Source organism: Acanthochromis polyacanthus, chromosome 10, assembly GCF_021347895.1.
Source record: "Acanthochromis polyacanthus isolate Apoly-LR-REF ecotype Palm Island chromosome 10, KAUST_Apoly_ChrSc, whole genome shotgun sequence".
Lineage (NCBI taxonomy): Eukaryota > Metazoa > Chordata > Actinopteri > Pomacentridae > Acanthochromis > Acanthochromis polyacanthus.
The window spans coordinates 36,141,012-36,163,434 of record NC_067122.1 but is presented as its reverse complement, the minus strand read 5'-3'; the positions used below and the strand labels follow the sequence as shown (position 1 = coordinate 36,163,434).

The 22,423-nt window shown below is 42.2% G+C and overlaps 1 protein-coding gene across 1 annotated transcript; it reads left to right on the top strand.

The window, feature by feature from the left end:
- The first annotated feature begins 12,262 nt into the window (after positions 1 to 12,262).
- Positions 12,263 to 22,191, top strand: si:dkey-9i23.8 (galanin receptor type 1). Its single transcript, XM_051954219.1, has 7 exons — positions 12,263 to 12,489; positions 14,055 to 14,118; positions 14,269 to 14,436; positions 15,259 to 15,397; positions 15,468 to 15,632; positions 18,126 to 18,210; positions 18,928 to 22,191. The coding sequence occupies exons 1-7, from the start codon at positions 12,373 to 12,375 to the stop codon at positions 19,129 to 19,131; spliced, it is 942 nt and encodes a 313-aa protein (XP_051810179.1). The 5' UTR covers positions 12,263 to 12,372; the 3' UTR covers positions 19,132 to 22,191.
- The last annotated feature ends 232 nt before the right edge of the window (positions 22,192 to 22,423 follow it).

Below are 22,423 nucleotides of genomic sequence, written 5' to 3'. Positions count from 1 at the left end.
TGATTCAAGATGATTCAAGATGTTTATTTGTCACAAACACAATAATGCATGTTGTAATTATATACTGAAATACATTGTGAACCTGTTCCAAAACTGAAACAATAAGAATAACGAAATAAAACACACAAGAATTCAAATACAATGAATAGACATATAAGTGTTTATCATTTAAAATTGATAAAAAAATTAATACAATTATAAAATGGGACATATAGAAAAGAGGTGATTTAGATGATTTAAGGCCTGGATTTAGTTGTTTTTTTTCCCCCATTGTATGGCACATAACAAAAGCATAAGTAGTTCTAGGACCTTCAGAAAGTAGAAATCCACAGATTTATTCGAAAAAATCCTGAGCTTTAGAAAAGCAGTCTATCAAATGTAGTTTTTCCTGTGATGATTTGGGGTCTATGGAGCCAGAGCTTTTTGGAGCCAGCCCTAGCAGAAGGTGTGATCTTGCAAGTTTTTGACACTTCCGGGTAGACTTCTTTTTTTAAGCCAGGCGCTGCATCCGTCTTTATTATACAGTCTATGGTTAAAACAGACAAAAATACTAAAACACAGATGTGAAAAAGATCCAGACAGAACTTGCTCCAGTCTTGAGTTTCTCTGAATCATCAGGGTCATGATTGTTGTGTTGGATCCTGTGGGTTCAGTGGGTCGCTGAGTGGGATCTCCGTGGATCAGAGGTCTCTGTCATTGGGTTCTGCCGTGCATATCTGCAACGTTGAAGAAGTTCAACTCTTAGTCCTTTAAAGTGAGCTGTAGTGGGGTGTTTATTGGTATTCCAGCATACGGTGAGCTTTCCAGCACAGAACATGAGTCTGAAGGTAAGCGGACCCACGTTTTATAGGGATGATCAGAGTCAGAAGTTAGGGAGGGGGCCGTATGTAAATATAAAGGCGAATAGTGGTTAATTTGCTTATGGTTGCTTATCAATGACAGAAGGTGGTTGAATCAAGAGGTCTGGCAGACATCAAAAGATAAGAAATGAGAAGTCTGGCTGCAAATAGCAAAGGTACAACAACAAACGGTAAGAGGTGGTCTGACAGTAACAAATAAAAGATGAAAGAATTAATATCCATGGGAAATGGAATCAAGGAGTGACACTAGAAGGTATCTGTAGCAAAAGGTGTGCTAATGTTCTTCATCAGCAACAACATTCAGATGGGAGATGTGTGTCAAAGGAACTTCCACATGAATACCAGAACCAGGTTTCCCAATAGAATGAGATGTGATGGTCAGTTCACTTCACCTGTCAGTGGTGTTAATGTTGTTTCTGATGGGTAGAAACTCCCATCATTCCTCATTCAACTCCAGTCCTGCAGGTACGAAGAGGCCACAGTCATCATTACACACAATATTGAAAATTAAACTTAAAGCTAGTCTTGCCACTTTAAAGACGACAGAAATATTGAATATTTTATCCTCCAAATCATTTTGCAATTATTATAGTCATCAAGTATGTTTATTTGTCTTCAGTTCTCTTGTTGTGGCCTCTCTGGAAACACTGCCTGCAGTTCAGCTGAAAAGTCACAGACTCTTTGTCATGGGACTGTTGGTCACAGCTGAGTTGGGCTTCTTGGTTGCGTTGAGGAATGTAGAATTTTAAAGAAATTATACAATCTGGTGCTAATTTTCTGAATAAGACACATAGAATAAAGGGGTTCTAAAATAAATATTAAGATTTATTAAGATTTTGATTAAAATATTAAGATTTTCCTAACAGGACTGGCACAGTGGGGTAGTGGTTAGCACTTTCACTTGCCTTTCCCAGCTTTCCTGGATCTTTCTGCATGGAATTTGCATGTTCTCCCTGTGCATGCGTGGGTTTTCTCCGGGCACTCCGGCTTCCTCCCACAGTCCAAAAACATGCTGAGGTTAATTGATAACTCTAAATTGCCCATAGGCGTGAATGTGAGTGTGACAGGAGGATGTTTCCTCCTGGCCACTGTGAGGCACTGTGCCAGCAGTGTGGGTACCTTAATTGCTGGGCAGTAACCATGCACTGTTTATATTCAGGGTGCGCAGCAGTGGAGTTCGCTGTCTTCCACTCTGGTTGCTGTCGCGGTGGCTGTTGTTTGGCATGGCGGTGTTCTGGATGTAGCCACATTCTGTGTGTCCAGTTGCTGTAATTGCTGTGAAGGCGCGCCGTCTGCAGAAATCTAAGTGCTCTGGTCCTTTTTTTGTTGCGTGCGTTTACATGCAGTGCTTAAAATCACCGCTCCTTTTAGTGTGGCTGATTGCTGGCCTGGGGGAGATGATCAGCTGGAGCCCTGCAGTGTGTGTGTGATTGCTGATCGACTCCAGTGTGTGGCCAAGACGTGGAGGGGCTGTATTCTCTCTCTTCGCCTCCACCCGGCTCCGGGACCCACAGCCAAAGACAAGTCTCCACGTTCCTGGCATTCAATCCGCCCAGAATCCAGGACACGGTCATCAGAGATGACCAATCTCGAGGTGGAGGCTGGAGAACAATGGACAGGACGTGGTTCCAGCTTACCTGGGCTTGCTCATTCTGTCCGGTCGTGTACAGGTCCAGACGCGAGGCCTGCAAGAGTCTCTGGGATCCGGACACTGGACGACCGCTGCTGCACTCCGGCATGCCGCTAAAAACGTTCAGGGCATACTCCAGCGAGCTGCGGTTCGATGACAGAAGGACCAGAGAGTCGAGGCGACGCCTCTCTTCAGACAAAGTTGGTCGAATCGAGACAAGTGTGGGACCTGTGGTGAACCAGGTTGCCGGACATGTGCGTCCCAGCCCCAACGTGACGCTGGTCCCATTCAGAGGTAATTGTATTGTTGTTGTTTGTTGTTTGTTTTTGTTTTGTTGTGTTTTTGTTTTTTTAATTTGTGTGTGTGTGTGTGTGTGGTGTGTGTGTGTGTGTGTGTGTGTGTGTGTGTGTGTGTGTGTGTGTGTACATGTTTATCTATACCGGTGGGGACTTGGGTGGGGACTTTGACCTGACTCCACGCTATCTCGGTGGGGACTCGCGTCACGGTGGTGGGACCAAAAATGAGGTCCCCACAGGGGGAAACAGTGTTTCTTGGCCATGTTGTTGTTACTGAAAAAGTAAAAGTGCAAAAAAGTTTCTTAAGGGTAGGCATTGTTTGGTCTGGGTTAAGGTTAAGACTTAGGGGTTAGTATGAAATGGGAGTCAATGGTAGTCCCCACAGCGATATAAGAACCAGACGTGATGTGTGTGTGTGGTGTATTACAGCTGTGTCTTTTGGTAGCTCAGAAATGACATTAATAAATAATAATAACAATAATGACAATAATAATAATAATAATAATAATAATAATAAGCATTGCTATAATTGCTGTTTATTTTTCTTTTCCTTTCTTCTCTTTTCTCTCCTCTCCTGTTGCTCTCCTCTCCTGTACTCTACTCTCCTCTCACTCTCCACCACCCCGCCGCTGCAGGCCGATGTCCATTCAGGCAGTACATGCCGAGCAAACCGGCCAGGTACGGGCTCAAGATATGGGTCGCCTGCGACGCCAGGTCCAGCTACGCGTGGCAGATGCAAGCGTACCTGGGAAAAGCCCGACAAACGGGGTCTGCCTGAGAAGAACCTGGCTTGTCGCATCGTCATGGACCTGACGCGGGGGCTGGGTCCGGGTCAGACCGTTACGTGCGACAACTTTTTCACCTCGCTCCATCTCGCAGTCCGCCCTTTCAGAGAACGAGGACTCGCCATTCTCGCACCCTTCGGCACAACACACCCGAAATACCGCCGGAAATCGCGATTGCAAAGGCAGGGAGGTGTCCTCCCTCGATCCTCGCGACCGCCATGGAGCCGGGGGGAGGAGGAGGAGGCCCTCGGCTTGGACTGATATCGTACGTGGCCAAGAAGAACAAAAACGTCCTCATTCTCACCACGGATCAGAGTGTCGTCGTCATCCCTCCTGCCACTGCCACCACCGCCGATCCACCTGGGCTCACAGGAGGAGGAGGAGGAGGAGGAGGAGAAGGAGGAAGATGAGGGAAACCTGCTGCCGTTCTCAAGTACAGTCGTACCAAGGGAGGGTGGACAACCTGGACAAGGTCACAGCCACCTACAGCTGTAGAAGGAAAACATGTCGCTGGCCCATGGGGTTATTTCACAACATGGTGGACATCTCGGCCTACAATGCATTTGTCATTTGGCGTGAACTTCACCTTGAGTATATGAGCGGAAAACTCAACAAGTGAAGGTTGTTCCTGGAACAGCTGGGGAAGAGCCCTGATCCAGCCCGTGTCAGGTGCGACGAGACAACCCTCTACCATCCCCAGGGTGCCAATGTCCGCGACGCGCGTTTGCCGGCGCCGGCCGCCGCCAACACCAGGCTACCTCTGCCGCCTCTGCCTCCGCCACCTCCGCCTGCCCCGCGGCACGCAGTAAACCACGAAGACGAAGACCGCTTACGTCTTCTGGCCGACCTTAGGAAAAAAAGGAAACGGTGCCTGGTCTGCCCGAGGAGCAAAGACGTCAAGACCAACACAGTTTACCACAGGTGTCTGATTCACGTGTGTTCTGGCTGCGTGATTTGCTACTGTCCCGCTTGTGCCGCTGCCACTGCTATGCCGCGAGGACGAGGAGGACGAGGAGGAGGAGGAGGAGGAGAAGAAGAAGAAGAAAAGGAAGCGGCTGCGGCGGCTGCGGCGGCTGCGGCGGCCGCGGCGGCGGCAGAAGCAAAGAAGCTGACTCTCCTCTCCCACCTGCAGGGTCAAGAACGACCCCCACAACCCCTAAGAAACAAAGACCCTGGCTGACCCCCGCCCCCCCCCCCCCTTCTTGCCTTCCTCCTCCTCCTCCTCCTCCTCCTCCTCCTCCTCCTCCTCCTCATCATCATCATCATCATCATCATCATCATCATCATCATCTTCCTCCTCTGACCACAACCGTCCTCCTGCTGCCGCCACCACCACCACCACCAGGGGAGAGGAGGAGAGGGAGGGGTCCAGAACAACCCCCTACCACCACCACCACCCTGTAAGAAACAAAGACCCCTGGCTGACGCCCCTTTCCTCCTCCTCCTCCTCCTCCTGTGTACCAAGTGGGGTTGGGGGTCCAGATCGACCCCCACAAAACAAAATGAGCCCCCCCCGAGGGTACATAAGGGTTAGTCCTGTTTCTGGCTATCACGGTCTCTTTTTTTTTCAGTTATGTTGTTGTCACAGCGGAAGCGAAGAAGCTGACTCTCCTCTCCCTCCTGCGGGGTCCAGAATGACCCCACCCCCTAGAAAACAAAGACCCGGCTGACCCCTTCCTTCTACAATTCTACAATTCTAACAATTTCATTTAGCAGACACTTTTGTCCAAAGCGACGTACAACACAAGCAAGAATTCAGACATAAGGAAAACCTGGAGCATTGCTGTCCCTTCCTTCTCCTCCTCATTATTCTCTTCCTCCTCTGACTGCACTGGATGATGATGATGAGGAGGAGGAGGAAGTAGGAGGAGGAAGTAGGAGGAGTAGGAGAGGGTCAGCCGGGCTCTTTGGTTGGGGGTCGTTCTGGACCCCACAGGTGGGAATGTGGTTTTGGTGATTCTCCCACAGCATATGGGAATGCTATACATTAGCTGTGCTACTGTTCATGGCCGTAGCCAGGTATAAGGTTCAGCGAAGTCCGGACCTCACCTATTTTTTCTGAGTTTTTTTTTTTTTTCCGCCAAATATGCCCAACTGAATAAAACATAAACTCATAAAACTTGAAACCTCTCTGTGAAACGTGCTTGTAAATTGTAAATTGTGGTAAACATCCATGGGCTTTGTGTTCTGTTTGTGCCTGTGTGCGTGTTGCGGTGAAAAGCTGTTTGATCAGCTGATGCACGTACCCGCAAATGCGCCCTGTGACGCGCTTGGCAGCGGGCCAACCCTGTTCAAAACTAGTGTTTTATTATTAGCACTTTGTAGACCACATCCCCGCCCATCTACACCAAGGTGACCACAACAATGGCGATTTTAGCGGGTGGCCTGGGGTGGCCGGGGCCACCCCTGAAATCTCATTGGCCACCCTGCGGCCACCCCAGATCTGAATAGGTAGTTGGTCACATGGGCGTAACGGACGCGGGGTACATGGGACATGTCCCCGCACTTTCCACATCTGTCCCCTCTGTCCCCCCGCACTTTTTTCAGCCGTTACACACAGCTAAACCCGTTATAGCATCCAGTAACGTGTTTTCCCCGAGCCGTCTTTGAATGCACCATGAGCGCATGCTAACGCAGGTGTTCCACAGGAGACGTGCTGCTGTGCTGAGCAGTGCTGAACGTGTGTCTGGAGTAACGTTTAGCAAACCAGCCAGAGCCAGCAAGAAGCAAAAAACTTAACACAGTTTTTTCCAAACAAACCGTGTAAGTTGTGTGACCTTGTTGGATGCAAACAATGTTAGACTTGTTAGCTAAATGATGACAAGGTAAAACGTGGCAATATATCAATATGTTAGTTATAATTTAAATGTGGTTGCCTCTGTTACATTACTGCTAATTAGTTTATTCTTGGAAAAAACCCAGTCCTCTTTCATTTCTGGGCAGAAGATGTGCTCACAATTGCTCTCCATGTATTTAGTCTTTTGGTCCCAAAAGAGGAGAGTCAGGGAGGAGAAAAAAGAATAGGCTATCTATGGTATAAAAGTGGTTAAATTTACGACTATTTTTACTGCTTCTCTTTCAAATTCTATCTCAGAATTTTGATTTTCAGATTTTTTAATGATTATTTCCAATAACAAAGAGCAGAGTCAGGCAGGAGATGGACCAGAGGCGGTGGCCAGCAGTAATGTTGACCATGCAGGGTCTGCAGAGGTGAAAAAAATATATAAGTGGCTGAGAAAAAAATATGTATCTATGGGTTAAAGTGATTTTGAGGTTAAATTATACTGCAAGTTTTACTCTTCCTAATGCTATTTCAGAATTTTTCTTACCACATTTTTATGTTTATTGCCATAACAGAAGAGCAGAGTCAGGGAGGAGATGGATCAGAGGCCAGCAGCAGGGACAAGGATGTAGGGTCTTTACAGGTAAGGAGAGATTATAACTTCCTGAAAATAAGATATCTATTGCAGGGAGAAACCAGGCAGTACTGATCATTTCATGTTCAGTGTTTGGCACCTTTGGCTACTCATCCAAATTCCATTTCCCATTATTACAGTCCTCAATTATATCTGGTTATTTTAACTACTCTAAATCAGTAAAATATGTTCAGGATAGGGTACAAATTTTCTAAGAGCCATTTCCTTGGATTAAAGTCCTCATCTCTTCACAAATTAGATTAGATTAGCAAAATTCAACTGCTCTCAACTCATCCTGTAGAATAACATTATCAGTCATCAGCTCATCAACTGTGCCACCTGTATTGTTGCTTTACTAACTGAAGCGCCATCTTGCACCAATTACTGCAGTAAGTTGCTAGGAATGCTAGATTCATAACATCGAATTTTAAACAAAAAATTGTCTCAGATTAGTTAATTCACCGGTAAGCAGCTGTGTAATACACAGGATGATGTAGAGAGCTGTTAGATCATGGGTAGAAGCCAGACATAGAGCTGAGGGGTTCTATCCGTCTTCTCGGCGTTTATTTCACTCTCGCTATGACAACCTGCTAACAATATATTATTCCTTACATACATCTTACATGTGAAAAGTAATCCCACGAGCTCTTGTTTCCTTACAGCGCTCATTAGAGCATCCATAGGCTGAACAGAAGTCCAGCATCTAAGTGTTGAGTGGCAAAACCAGCATTTTAAAAAAATATCCGAGCACCTTGTATAGTAGCTACACGTGTGACGTTTCTATCATTGATTGACAGAATTTCTCTTGTTTCTCGTGTTGACGAACTTGACCAAACCATGGGCGTAACCACCATCTCAGAAGTGAGGGGGACAATTTTTCAGAGCGATTTATCATTCTCTTACATTTAATTGCACCGTCCTTAGTGGCTAAAGAACCACATAATCCCTAACAGCCACAGTACAATACCAGGGGACCAACTAGGCTAGTTCTTTAAACTATAAAGTATAAAACTTTAAACTATAAAATCTAAAGTTTTAGTGGCCAAACTCTAGTTGAGTTGACAACAATGTCCCTTGAACATCTACTGGACGAGTAGCCAAAGGTGCCAAACACTGAACATGAAATGATCAGTACTGCCTGGTTTCTCCCTGCAATAGATATCTTATTTTCAGGAAGTTATAATCTCTCCTTACCTGTAAAGACCCTACATCCTTGTCCCTGCTGCTGGCCTCTGATCCATCTCCTCCCTGACTCTGCTCTTTCTGTTATGGCAATAAACATAAAAAATGTGGTAAGAAAAATTCTGAAATAGCATTAGTAAGAGTAAAACTTGCAGTGGAATTTAACCTCAAAATCACTTTAACCCATAGATACATATTTTTTTCTCAGCCACTTATATATATTTTTCACCTCTGCAGACCCTGCATGGTCAACATTACTGCTGGCCGCCGCCTCTGGTCCATCTCCTGCCTGACTCTGCTCTTTGTTATGGAAATAATCATTAAAAAATCTGAAAATCAAAATACTGAGATAGAATTTGAAAGAGAAGCAGTAAAAATAGTTGTAAATTTATGCCATAGATAGCCTATTCTTTTTTCTCCTCCCTGACTCTCCTCTTTGGGACCAAAAGACTTAAATACATGGAGAGCAATTGTGAGCACATCTTCTGCCCAGAAATGAAAGAGGACTGGGTTTTTTCCAAGAATAAACTAATTAGCAGTAATGTAACAGAGGCAACCACATTGAAATTATTAACTAACATATTGATATATTGCCACGTTTTACCTTGTCATCATTTAGCTAACAAGTCTAACATTGTTTGCATCCAACAAGGTCACACAACTTACACGGTTTGTTTGGAAAGAACTGTGTAAAGTTTTTTTTGCTTCTTGCTAGCTCTGGCTGGTTTGCTAAACGTTACTCCAGACGCACGTTCAGCACTGCTCAGCACAGCAGCACGTCTCCTGTGGAACACCTGCGTTAGCATGCGCTCATGGTGCATTCAAAGACGGCTCGGGAAAACACGTTACTGGATGCTAATAACGGGTTTAGCTGTTGTAACGGCTGAAAAAAGTGCGGGGGGACAGAGGGGACAGATGTGGAAAGTGCGGGGGACATGTCCCATGCGTACCCCGCGTCCGTTACGCCCATGTGACCAACTACCTATCAGATCTGGGGTGGCCGCAGGGGTGGCCAATGAGATTTCAGGGGTGGCCCCGGCCACCCCAGGCCACCCCCTAAAATCGCCATTGGTGAGAGGTCATTCTCAGCCATGCGAAGACTTAAGACATGGCTTAGATCTACCATGTCCAACGACAGACTGACAGGCCTGGCGATGATGCATGTGCATCAGAAAGTGGAGGTGAACCGGGAGAATATCCTTCGACGGTGGGATGCCTCTGGTCACAGGAGGATTCAGCTAGCCTTTGATGTAAAAAGTTGATTTGTTTTTTTGAAAAAATATACATTTTTGTTTGAAAAATGCTGATTTCACATCATTAAAAGATATTTAAACAACAAACATCTTGTGTGACTTGTAGCCTAAAAAAAATATATAAAAATAAATATTTTTTAAAAAACATTGAAAAATTTTCGGCGCGCGCTTTGCGCGCGCATCATGGACCTCACCTATTCCAAGGTTCTGGCTACAGCCCTGCTACTGTTTACCTCTGCTTTCCAAATTCAAACCAGATAACCCTGCACTGCAAACAAAACAGTTACTTACTTGGATTTTACAAGTCAGTGTTTTCTTCAGAATTAAATTTAAACATGATGAATACAAAGGCAAAAGCTGACCTCTGAGGGAAATCACAGCAGAAAGATTACCTCAAAAGCAATACGTTTGCTTTTTTTTATTTTTTAATGTTATAGTATGCTTTATTATGATCATTTGATTCCTGTTTTTTCTTCATGTTATCACCTGCATGATAATGAGAGCACCAATAATTAAAATGGTAGGTGCTGAGTTACAGGCAGATGCACAGGTGAGTTATGTTAAATTGAGCATGTGAATTTTAATTGAAAATGGTTCTGATGACACGGTCGTCTGAGATCTCTGCTACAGACCTCTTAGTAACCATTGTTGAGGGTGTGGACTGAGGACTCAACATAAAAGTAAGTGCATCTTTTTCTGTATTAAATTAGTTGACAGTGGTAATATTTTTAACCTAGTCTGTTTTAATACATATTTGGGAAATGGGCAATGTAATGTTGTGTATTTCATTAAGAGTTATCCTGAAGGCCTTTTCTGAGGAAGCCCGCAACAATCTGAAGCATGGCGTACGTACTGAGGCAGCCTCCTAAGACTATGACAATAGGGGAAAACAGGCTCAGCGTATTTACGCTCTAATTTGCTGTTTTGATTAGGGCAGAAGTAAAAATGTACCCCTTTTGCTGCAGTTGTTTGGTTTTTTTTTACATCTTACAGAGGTTGGTTTTTCAGGTGGAAATTTCAAAAATATGGCCTGGGGCTCTAGGGGTAAAGTTTTTAAACCGTTTAGAATTGTTTGTGCTCCACTGCTGCACGCACAGTGCTAGTTTGCAGGAATTCAGGTTTTCTCACACTTGCCATTCCTCCATTTGTATTATTGGTTTATTACTGTATGTCTGTTAGCCAGTGCATTGCTTTTCTTTGCTATATCGTTTCATTTAACTTATGCAGCCATGAATAATAATAGAATTTTTCCTTTACATAATTTGATATTGTCTGAATGAAATACAATAAATGCACATACAGCTACAAAATGTATTTTAAAAAGATTCAAGAAAGTAAGGATGGTCCAAAGTGGTGGTCAACTTGTTTACTAGGATAAATAAGAAAAATCAATGTGTCCCTATCTTTCGCTCAGTCCATTTTCTTTTCAGAAACATGTATTAAAAAACAAAAAATACAATCAGGAATCCAACACAAACAGAAAAGCAAATATTGGAAGTAAGAAAAGGAGATTGTTAGGCTACTTCATCTGCAAGCTGTGATATGTGGATCCAGCAAGTGTTTGTTACTGGTCTTTTCTGGAGTTGGACTTGATAAGTTTGAACAAAATATGTTGGGGTGAAAATGTGCTATAGGGTGGGGGTTGAGGTGGAGGGAATCGGAGGACGGAGGAGCAGGCACATGATGTGGCAGACTGGTGTGGAGTAGGAAAAGGGTTTTATTGCAAATCACATCCAGTGCAGGGAAGCTAAGCAGGAGGTCACACAAATGTCATTAACAGGACAGGAAACCTAAACACAAAACACTATACTGGGTTTGACAATTGGGCAGAGAACTTAACTGTTGGGGGAAATCGTGGTGGTGGGGAGAGGAGACGAGGCGGGCAGAGGTGCTGTGGCTGGAGAGAGTGAAGCATGTGTTTCTAGAAAAGTCCTAGATGACCGACCGGGCAGACGGAGGATTCTGGAGACAGGTGTGCAGATTGACAGGGATCAAGAGGACAGGAAACTGACTCCATGAGGGCTAGTGCAGTCTATGGTCTGGTGGGCAGTACATGAATGAACTCTCTCCCAAGCTAAGATCTCCAACACAGGAGGTAGTAGTTAGTTTTCAGAAGTGTTTTGGAACTTGGAAGTGTTTAAGGAACTTTGGTTTTTGAGTTTGATTAGGACTTGCTGTCAGGTAGTAGACTTTGTTTTTTTTTTTAGCACTTCCTGGTTTCACTCTCTGAGTTTCAATAAGTGGATGTTTCCCTCTATTGTTACCTGGCTGAAAATCTGAAAACGGCAGGTTCAGCTGTAATATTTACTGGTATTTAGACACATATGCTACGCTGTGGCATCAATGAAAGCGTCAGCCTCTTGTGTCAGCCCTTATTGTGCAAAGACTGAATTGACCAAAGACCTGTGAATCGACTTGTACGAGTCCACTGAGCAAGGACACTAATTATGTGTTACAATACCATCCCTGTTAGCCAAGGCTTTTGAAAAAATAACGCATCTGCTATGAAAATGCAACCCTGAAACCTCACAAAATCCTCCTCACAAAAGACTCTCTACTGACTCCATCTTCCCCTTCTGCTGTTTTGTGTTCCTACCTACTTTTTAAATCCTCTAGAGTGTCTACAAAAGCACTATATGAGTAGAAAGATCTAAAGGAGTGGTGGTGGACATCATGCCTGGAAAAAGTACATGGTTATAGGAGAAGAGGGAGGCAAATAATCCGATGGATGGAAGATGTGACCAACATTTGACCTTGTATTTAAATTGTCGTGGCTGTTTACTACTTTAATCTAGTTCTTGCATCACACATCCTAAAGAAACGTGATTGTTTAACTTCAGCCAAAAGCACTAATTTGATTTTCCTCAACTACACAAGTGGTAACTTAACGTCAAACTGTTCTGGGCTTTGTGTTCCCCTTCTGCCAGTGAATGAGGCGTTTAACAGGACAATGTCTACCCAGGATCAGTGGCCTGGTATGGAGAAGTGGCTTCTGGTGGCTGTACTGGGACTAGAAGCATTCATGGGAGTTGTGGGAAACAGTCTCGTTCTGCTTTTCAAAGTCATGGTAAGGTGCTTATTTTTTCCTTAAATTAGTATGAAATATTGTCAGTGTTAGTTATGACTAATTATCACTTGTTTTCCCTTACTTATTTGTGAAAAATATACAGGGCTAGGAGATTGCGAGTAATGCTCGATCCATTTTCAAACAATGCTTTCAGATTGAAGATATGGAAAAAGTATTTTTGAAATTGTCACATGTTTACCCAGAGGAATTTTACAGATCTAAGCTTGATCTCATATAGTTTGGGAAACAAATGTGTGATTTACATTTCAGACTCATTTTAGTTTAGATTTTTTTTACTAAGAAAAAAAAGGTGAGACAAGAGGAAGACAATTAGCAACAGGAGTCATACTTGAGACCTAAAGGAGATATCTTCCTTACCTGGACTATTGGCTCCTTTTTTCAGTTGAACCACATGTGAGCTATATATGGGCTATCTATGTATATACACCAATCAGCCACAACAGCATGACCACTGACAAGTTAAGTGAATAACATCGATCATCTTGTTATAATACAATGTTCTGCTGGGAAACCTCGAGTCCTGATATTCCTGTGGATGTTTACATGTACCACCCACCTAAGCACTGCAGGTCAAGCAACTTCTCTTGACTCATGGGAGTCCAGCAAAGACAAGATCTCTAAATTATGTTAAATAAATCATTCCACTGTAATGAAAATCCAACAATGAAATGGAATTGTCATTGTTTCACTTCCTCAGGGACTGGGAAGCTTGCAGTTACTCCGACTAGCAATTCTACGTCATATCAAAGAATGCTTGAAGATAATGTAAATCCATCTGCCCCAAAGGTGAAGCTGAGCCAGGAGCAGGGGTGGACTGGCCATTTGTCCCAGTGGGCCAGTGTGTAGTGGGGACTGGTCGAATCAACTAGCCATGAAAATGGATGGTGTTGAAGCCCCGGACTCATACCCGAAGGCTAGGCCACGATGAGTAGGGGGACCACCGTGGTGAGCACAGAAGCCTAGGGCACGAGCCCAGTGGAGCCGCCACAGGTGCAGATCTTGGTGGTCGTAGCAAATATTCAAACTTCATCCATGATTTTTTGACCCAGCCCACCCCTGACCAGAAGTGAACATTTCAGCAATATAATGATCCTAAGCAGACTAGCACATCCTCCAAACTGACTCAGAAAGAAAAAACAAAGGGTTAGGTAATGTGTTAGTCCAAGCCCAGAGTTGAATTCCATTCTGTACATGCAAGAGAAGCATGTGGTCAAAACTTTAAGCAAGCCAATAGCAACACATATGGAAAACTATCCAAAATGCCTGCATAAGCTATCCTTTTCCTGCAAGGACCTCTTCCTTCTGATGCCAAGGATGAACCTGCTTTTCTTACAAAGAATCTTACCTCATCTGTTGATATTTCAGTTAATTCACTTGTTAAAAAGCTCATTTTTTTTCGCACTGTTGTTCAGTTGTACCACCTTTAGCTGTTCAAAGCGGATCATGCTTGCTTGTCCAAATATCTGTGTGTCAACACTTTCCATGGAATGCAACTTGTTTTTTCACAGTTATATGTTTGTTTCTCTTTTGTCTTTCCTTTTCAGTGCAGGGGCCAATTCTGCTGTCGTTACTGGCTTCCTTTCATCAGTCTCACCCTATCAGATCTAGGTACAGTGTTCACTAACACCAATGGCATTATAAGATCATATATTTAGTTTTCTTTCATGGATTATTTGACAGTCTGTTGATCCACATCATCAGTTCATTTGATTCTGGTAATCTAACACGTTCACCACAGTGTCTGACATGTAATCTGAGTGCAGGAATTCCTTTCTGAAAATGAGCCACTGTGTTCTCAAGGCTGCTCCCTCCTTATCATCTCTGGCTCCATGCTGGCCATCCTGACAGGAGGTCAGAGGTCACCGTGGTGTGAAGTTGTCAGCCTGCTGAAGTTTGCCTTCATCACCTCCTCTATAGGAAGCATAGGTAACGCACAGCTCTATAAACACACTAATGCACTATGTCGTATTCTACATTCACTGGAACCAATACTGACAGTGACGGTGGCCAGATTTGCTTGATTTGATTTTTTTCAAATTGAAGGCTATGTTTTGGTGGCAATATCTCAAAGATTATTGAAGATAAAAGCTTGAATTTTCTTTTTTGCTGTTCTCATCATGGCATTGATTCAGAATTTGAAATATTGGAAAAATAGGTCAAACACTTGTCTGAATACCGGCGAGTCGAAATTGATTTCTGTTGCCCTGAATTTTTATTTGATCCTCACTGAAAATTCTCCGTTGTACATTCAGTTTTCACAATTCAAATTCCGTTGTTGAAATTCCAGGGTGCAGAGAGTGCAGCAGTGGCAGTTTCCAGGATACTTTAGCTTCACTTTGTGTGCTACTGCAGGTGCTGATCAGCTGAACGGGTCCTCTGGAACTGCTCACGGTTACTCTTGCTCAGTGACCCGAGTGTATGGCTCAGTGTATCAGAACTTGAACAGAATTTTTATTTGATCCTGACTGAAAATTCACCATTATACATTCAGTTTTCACAATTCTAATTCATGTGTGTGCTCTTACTGTTATTGTTTCAGTCTGCTTTTATCGTCTGCTTTTCTTCATGCCATCCTCACCTTTTCAGCATTTAACATCAAGTCTCGGACAGTGAAACATGGAAATCATCTTGTAGCCATCCTTACATCAGTACTGCAGTTACAGCCCTGAAATATTAGTGTCATCGTTGTAGCCGTTGTAGCAAACAACAATAATATTACTGCTAAAGTCATCTTTTTTCTCTTTACAGCTGTCCTCTGTGTGCAGCGGCTGATTGGCATGGTCTTCAGAGGAAGTGCTCTCTTTGTTGTCATGGCGACAGCGTGCTTGGCTTCGTGGGTGACAGGAGCTGTGTTCGGGAGCGTCCCTGTTGTTTATGCCTGGATCAGGTATGTAGCCTTCAGTTAGTCCTCCATCATCTGCTCTGTTAATCTCTGTCATGTCTGCTTTCACTTCAAGGTATGACCCTGCAGAGATGCTGTGTGCTGTCTTCTGGGAGGGCAGCTACTCTGATATGTCGGTCTACATTCTTTGTGCTTTCTCCGTCTGCATCTTTCTCCCCTTCCTTCTTGTTTTTGGCTGCCTGGTGCTCAGCGCTGCTGGCTGTGGGTCCAGTGGCAACAGGTAAACGATGACAAGACATCATTTCAAGCAACAGAGCACAAGCTAGAAACTTGTGAGGAAATATGTTAAGCTCGTGACACAGTGCTTAGCTCACCCATGCCTGATAGCTGTGGAACCTGTTGTTTCTCACTTTCACATGCTGGAGATGTAGGCATGGCTCAAGCCTCACTTCAGCAGTGTGTCAGCGAGCCTCATCTATGTGCATGAGGTAAAAAAAATAGACAAAAAGGGAAACAAACCAAGAAGTTCTTACAAGTCCACAACAGCTTTTTCTCTTTCTTGTTTTATGCTGTTTTGTATACATGACTTTGTATCATATTTCATTTTTGTACTACTTGTATGAGGTAGTACAACAGAGTTTCACAGCGAGATGTGACAACACTACAAGTGAAATAAAAACTTGAAGAATGGTATGCTCCAGCTTCTGTGGGCACAGCCGTAGAAAAGGAAAGAGATGATATATCTACCAAAAGCTGATGGAAATCTTCAGAATCAGAACCACGTCAGCTGAAAAACTCCTTGCCAGCTTTGAGCAACAGTCGCATTACAACAGTGGCATGCAAATGACTATTTAGGCAATATTCAACTGAATAATGTAGGGTGAGTAGGTGTCACTTCATAAGACGTTACGGTAATTTGGGCTGTGTTGCAGACATTTTATAGCCAAGCCGCGCTAGACAACCCACGGCAACGAATTTAATTCTCTGCCAGGGTGGGTCTAGTTACCCTCCATAAGGCTCGAGGCTGGATTCTCCTAAAACTGGCCGGACCAATCACCATGAAGTGTAGAGTCAGAAGGCGGGCGTAACTAAGTGACGACAGAGGCGTGACGATTCTGACAGAAACAACCGGCGCACAATAAACAGTTATCTTTCCACTCGGCTTTGGCCACAGCCCTTAAAGATTTGAAGCTAAAATTCAACTTGAAAGATAAACAAAGGACGGCACTGAAGTGTTTCATTGAGAAGAAAGACGTATTTGGACTTATGCCGACGGGATATGGCAAATCCTTAATATACCAGTTGGCTCCGCGGCTCCGCTGGTTGGGAAGCTAATGGAACTTAGCCACAATCCGCCGGTGCTCTCGGAACTACGTCAGCCTATTCATTGCGTTGATTGGTTGTATACCTACCCAATTGCTGCAGAGGGATTTGATAGACAACCTTTTAGCCCGCCTCCCTCCCTGTCGAGCGTTCCTAGACCCTTGTGCCGTCAGAAACATGGGTGTAGCATGGCTAGGCTAGACATTTTAGTCAGTTAGCGATGTTTTTCCGTCCAGAGCAGGGAGGTACTGTGTGATCCATCAAGGTGTACATTAGTTCAGTTTCTCAAATGTATTCACTGTGTGGTTTTATTTTGTTTTTGAGTAGCAATAATACTAATGACCATATTGTTATTATGAGGAGACAGTGGTGTAATGTTGGGGTGGCTGTGGCTCCGGTGGTAGAGCGGGTCGTCCAATGATCAAAGGGTCGGCCGCTCTCGCCTAGTCGTGTCCTGTTGTGTCCTTGGTGGTGGTCGGAGGGGCCGTAGGCGTGGATTGGCAGCCATGCTTCCGTCAGTCTGCCCCAGGGCAGCTGTGGCTACAAAGGTATAATGAATACTGGATCCATTGTGAAGTGCTTTGAGTGCCCTGAAAAGTGCTATATAAATCTAATCCATTATTGTTAACATTGGCACTGCTGCCTCTCAGCAACAAGCTTCTCGGTTCAGACCTGCTTCTCAGCCGGGGCCAATACAAGCTTTTCTGTCCAATTCAGAACTGTACTTTGCTTTCACATGAACTGTGAGGTACAGCTATGTTAGCCTAAATAAAGATCATTTAGCTATTGTGTGTAGAGCATTGCTACAGCGGCTTTTGTGTTATAGGAGATGACATTTTAATGTCATGTCATTAATATAAAGGTGAATGAAAGTTTACAAACACAGATACCCGTCGTTGTGCTGTTGAGGAAAGTTTGAGGGGCTTTCTTCTTTAGTTCAAAATGTTTGGTGTCACTGTTTTCATTCCAGATTTTATTTTTCTGTAACTTATCCCAGATCATCCAACTTAAACACAAAATATCTGTTTTCCCCCCACAGCTCCAGTTGATCTGTTGCTGTACATGCACTTGTCACTGCTGTTTCACATCTAGATGGTTTTGTTCAGTGTCCAGTACTTGCACCATAGATGTACTACAGGAAAATAAGCACAGTTTTTCTACATGCCATATTTGATATTACTGTTCCATAAAAAAATAAACCATTTCAGTCACAGGTGTTTACAAAAAAAGTCTCTGCTTTCTGGTACATGAGCACTGGACACAAATCCTCTTCCCTCCTCGATGGAGCAATCAGATGTTTCCTGTAATGCAAAAACCACTATGGTTGTAATTACTACAGTGCTATGCTAATCTGTAACGAGCAAGCACTAATTCTACACTAATTCTCTGTGCATGTAACCATAGCCATGTGTTGCTCTTTTTGTTTTCACTGTGTTTCTTCTTGTCTCAGTGAAGAGGAGGCAGATCTTTCTGAAGTGGCTCCTCTTTTGGTGGCCTCCTACACAATCTGCTACACTCCCTTTGTTGTGTCTGAGGTACATACATAAACCAACACACAAGGTATTGATTTGCAAGAAAATTCTTGTTAAAGCCAAGAGGAGCTTCTCCAGTATTCACTGATATTGAATCTTTATTTATTTTACAAAAACGTGTCAGTTTTTCGATTTTAGTTTTTATCTTCTCAACAGTTTCAGGTTATGTAGTTGTTGCCATCTTTTTATTCTTCTTTTTTGAAACCATGGTTACAGGCGTGATTCTTATCTGTTGCAAAGTTAGTGGAAAAGGCTCTGTGCCCAAATCCCTCTGCTCTGCAGTAAAACAACAGATCCATTACCAGTTAATGATGTCATTTCCACTCTCACTGTCGGTCCTACTTACCTACAGATGCATCCCTGACAGAAACAGCATAAAGTAACATAAAGGTGCTTCTTCCCGACAGCAGAACAACAAGTCAAATGAATAAAATTATTTAGTGAGACACGTTTTGTGCAGCAGATGAAACTTTAACAAATTAGGAACTGCAACGTGTGATTACACAAATGCTGCAGGTCACCGAAGGAGCAATTACTTTATTTAAACATCTTGACTTCATTTTACCTTACCATAATTTTCTTGTTATTGACTTCAAATTTTGTTTCCATCATGACAAAACAGACCATCAGCACATATATTTTTCATGATTGCTTGTGTTAGTGAAGTGAATATTGCTTCCCTCACAGACAGTTTCTTCCTCTCTGTTCCTCTACATTCAGCTGATCCTGCTGGGTAGGATGGACCTGTCTCCAGCACCGGATTGGTTGAGGACGTTATCCTCAGTTATGTCGTATCTGGACTGTGGTTTAAACCCTCTTATCTACTGCACTCATCAGAACTTCAGGGAGGCGGGTCTGGCACTGTTATGGACCAAAATGAAACCAGTGTCAGAGCCTGTGCTCACTGCTATCATTCAGCATTAAATGTAAACATGTGAGAGGGTTGATATAGAAAATTCAAAAGGTGAGCCCAAAAATACGCAGATTTTTTAAATAAAACTGCCAAGTGAATTTGAAGCATGCTTGTTGTATCCTGTAGTAAATAATTAAAAAAAAAAGAAAATGTGAATTAGGCTTGTTTGCATGAAGTGAAAAATCAATGTCATGTCATCAGGGAGTGATGCTGAAGGCTTCATTACACATTACTGTAATAAGTAGAGCATAAAATAACAGAAACAAAACCAGATGTGTTCAAAAGCTGTAAAGAGGAAGAAACCAATAAAATTGAGTCTATCTGTGTGAGAAAAATGGAGTGGGGTCTTCAGGAACTGTCATCAATCAGGTAAATGGAAATTATTCTTCCATGTTTGCATGTTTATTGCTGTCTGGATGTGAAGATAATGAAAGAAGTGAACACAGCTGATCATTCATGTGAATTAAATGTTCACTATGTCAGTGCATAGTCAGAAAAAATAACTATCCACATTTACACTTTTTTTGAAAAAGTAAAAATAAAACACATGTAGCATGTCTAAGAGTTTCTATGAAAATGAGGCAGCTTTGAAATTTGCGTTAATTTTGTCTAATGTGATACCTCAAAATGCACACAGATGTTTGTTACTGAAACATGGTGAATGACACGATACAGGAGCTGAAACTTTTTGTGCAGAAAAAAAGTGAAACTTCATTGTAAACATTTTTTTTTTGCTCATTTAGGATGTTTTAAAAATACAAACTTTATGTATCACATTGTTTTGGTGCACTGCTCTAAATTCCCCATGAAGTGATTCAACTCCAGCTTGGGAGTCAGGTCATTTGCACATGTCGTATACGTATTATAACATGGCTTATTATCTCTAATCTATCAACATTTGGGCTTGAGTGTTTCTGACTCGATTCTTTTTATGTTTCTGCATAAATTTCACCTAAAAGATTGTCAGATTTTTCAAGCAGTTCCTGAAAGTAGACCGGTTCTGTCAAAGAGTGTGTCCTGTGAAATCCCTGATACAAAGTGACTTGAAACAGCTTTTGAGTTCATAGTTATATTTCAACATATTCTGAATCAAAAACTTGTCTGTGAACAGTGAAGTGTCTCTAACTGAAAAGGCCAGTCTTGTAATCCAGTTCCTTCACACAAAATAACTTAAAAAGCTTTAGCCTTCATATGCATCACATGTGAACATAATATGACAGAAAACCCCAAACAGTATCAATAAATACGGTGTTGATGTTTTTTTCCCCCTCTTGGACAGAATTTGTCATTTTTGTCATGTAGTGGGTCCTCTGAGTTCCCTGAAGTGAATTAAAACTGCGTTTTTCTTCATATTTATTATATTTCAACATATTCTGAAGTAAAAACTTATTTTTAAATCCTTAGTTTCAAACTCGACACAGTTTTGCTGCTTTTAATGCTCTTAAATGGCATTTCTCTGCCTTAAAAAGAGGACACTTTTGTCATACAGTGTGTCCTCTGAATGGATTGAAACAGCTGCTGCCTTCATATTGATCATGTTTGAAGCAAATACTTGTTTCTAAAATCCTTAGTTTTTTCACAGCTGTTTTTCTTTCATATTTATCATGACACACTGACATTTGAGACAACATATGATATTAAGACTTTTTTTTATTTTTGACATTTTTGACAAAATACGAAAATTTATTTAATTATTCATTTATTTGGACGAGGCAGTGCATATTAATTAACATACAATCTCATAATAGTTTACAAAAGTTGCAGTAAATATGCTGGATTTAGCACAAGGCTAATTTCCATCCGTTGTCCCACATTAAAGAAAAAAAACAGCATTACAGACGTATAAAAAGCAACATAGTAAAAGAAAGACGACAATTACAGTAATACTGACTGGTTAAATGGACCCTAAAAAAGTGCTACTATTTTAGAAAAGTGCTTTCCAGGCTTTCATATGGATAATAAAAAAAATTACTCTGATGTTTTTTATGACATTTTTCACCACACACTACACTGCATGCCTGTGTTCCTAGAAACCATTTTGAATCTGTAAATTCAGTAATTAGTCAATTATTTAATTGATTTACAATATTTCTATAACACACCGACATTTGCACGTAGCAAATGACATCAGTGTAAAAGTGTAATCGTGTAAACAGCTAGTTTTACTTGTCTTGCTGACATATTTTAGGTTAATTTTCACATGGTTTAAGAGCTGCTGATCATTGCTTGTATCAAGAGAAAATACATCCTAATGTTTACCGATGTATTCAGAGGAAGGGGAAGGGAAGAAATGTTAAGCAGTTCAGATTAAATCAATTTTCTATACAAAATTTGTTGTGTTTCAATAATCCCTCAGTTAATTAAGGCCAAAGTCATCAAAGTAATTTGAAGACGAATGTAATCTTAAGGACTTTCAGACTGGAAAGAAGAAGACTGAGAAGAATGAATCAGTGGACCAGCAGCAGCAATTCAATTAAATTAAATTTATTTTGACATTTACAATTCTTTAGCACATATGCATTCATCAGTATAAACACTAACACAAAAAAATATTCAAATTCATCACAATTTTATTGCCTATTTTTTGTATGAAACAGGAGGAAATCTCTCTTGCTTGTGCAGAAATCTGCTCTGAAAATTTGTGCATTAAACCTCATCAACTAGACAGGACACATAGAACATACAGTGATATGTAAATGTATATACGTAGCTGCACAATGGCTCGGTGGTTAGCACTGTCGCCTTGCAGCTACAAGATCCCCAGTTTGCATCCCAGTCTGAGTCTGAGGTTAACTGGCGATTCTAAATTGTTTGTAGGTGTGACTGTGAGTGTGATTGTTTGTCTCTATGTGTAGTCCTGTAACAGACTGTTACCTGTCCAGGTGTTCCCTGTCTTCGCCCTAAATCAGCTGAGATAGACTCCAGCCCCTCCGTAATCCTAATGAAGATGAGGCAGCATATAGATAATGGATGGATGTACAAGCATACATTTTGTATATCTTTTGTCTTGTTACTATGCACTTAGTCTCTACAGCTGTGATGAAGTCATTAATTAAATCTCTCCTGAACAAGTTTGTTTGTGTCCTTTGGTCCATGTTCTCCTTGTGTACAGTTTCCATCATGATTTACTGTGCTGCATAATGACTCTTTAGTTGCTCGAAGCTGCAAATGGAAAATCATTGTTGACCCGATGGAAACTAATAGAGCCTTTCATATCCAGATTATTGGCACTTTTGTGTGTGAATATCCAGATTATTGACACTTTCAGTTGTTAATATCCAAATTATTGACACTTTTAGTTGT

Excerpts from the sequence above, each read along its gene's own strand:
- si:dkey-9i23.8 (XM_051954219.1), top strand. The coding sequence starts at position 12,373 with ATGTCTACCCAGGATCAGTGGCCTGGTATGGAGAAGTGGCTTCTGGTG. Across the intron at positions 14,119-14,268 it reads TCTCACCCTATCAGATCTAG|TGCAGGAATTCCTTTCTGAA; the intron begins GTACAGTGTTCA and ends ATGTAATCTGAG. Across the intron at positions 15,633-18,125 it reads TGTGGGTCCAGTGGCAACAG|TGAAGAGGAGGCAGATCTTT; the intron begins GTAAACGATGAC and ends TTCTTGTCTCAG.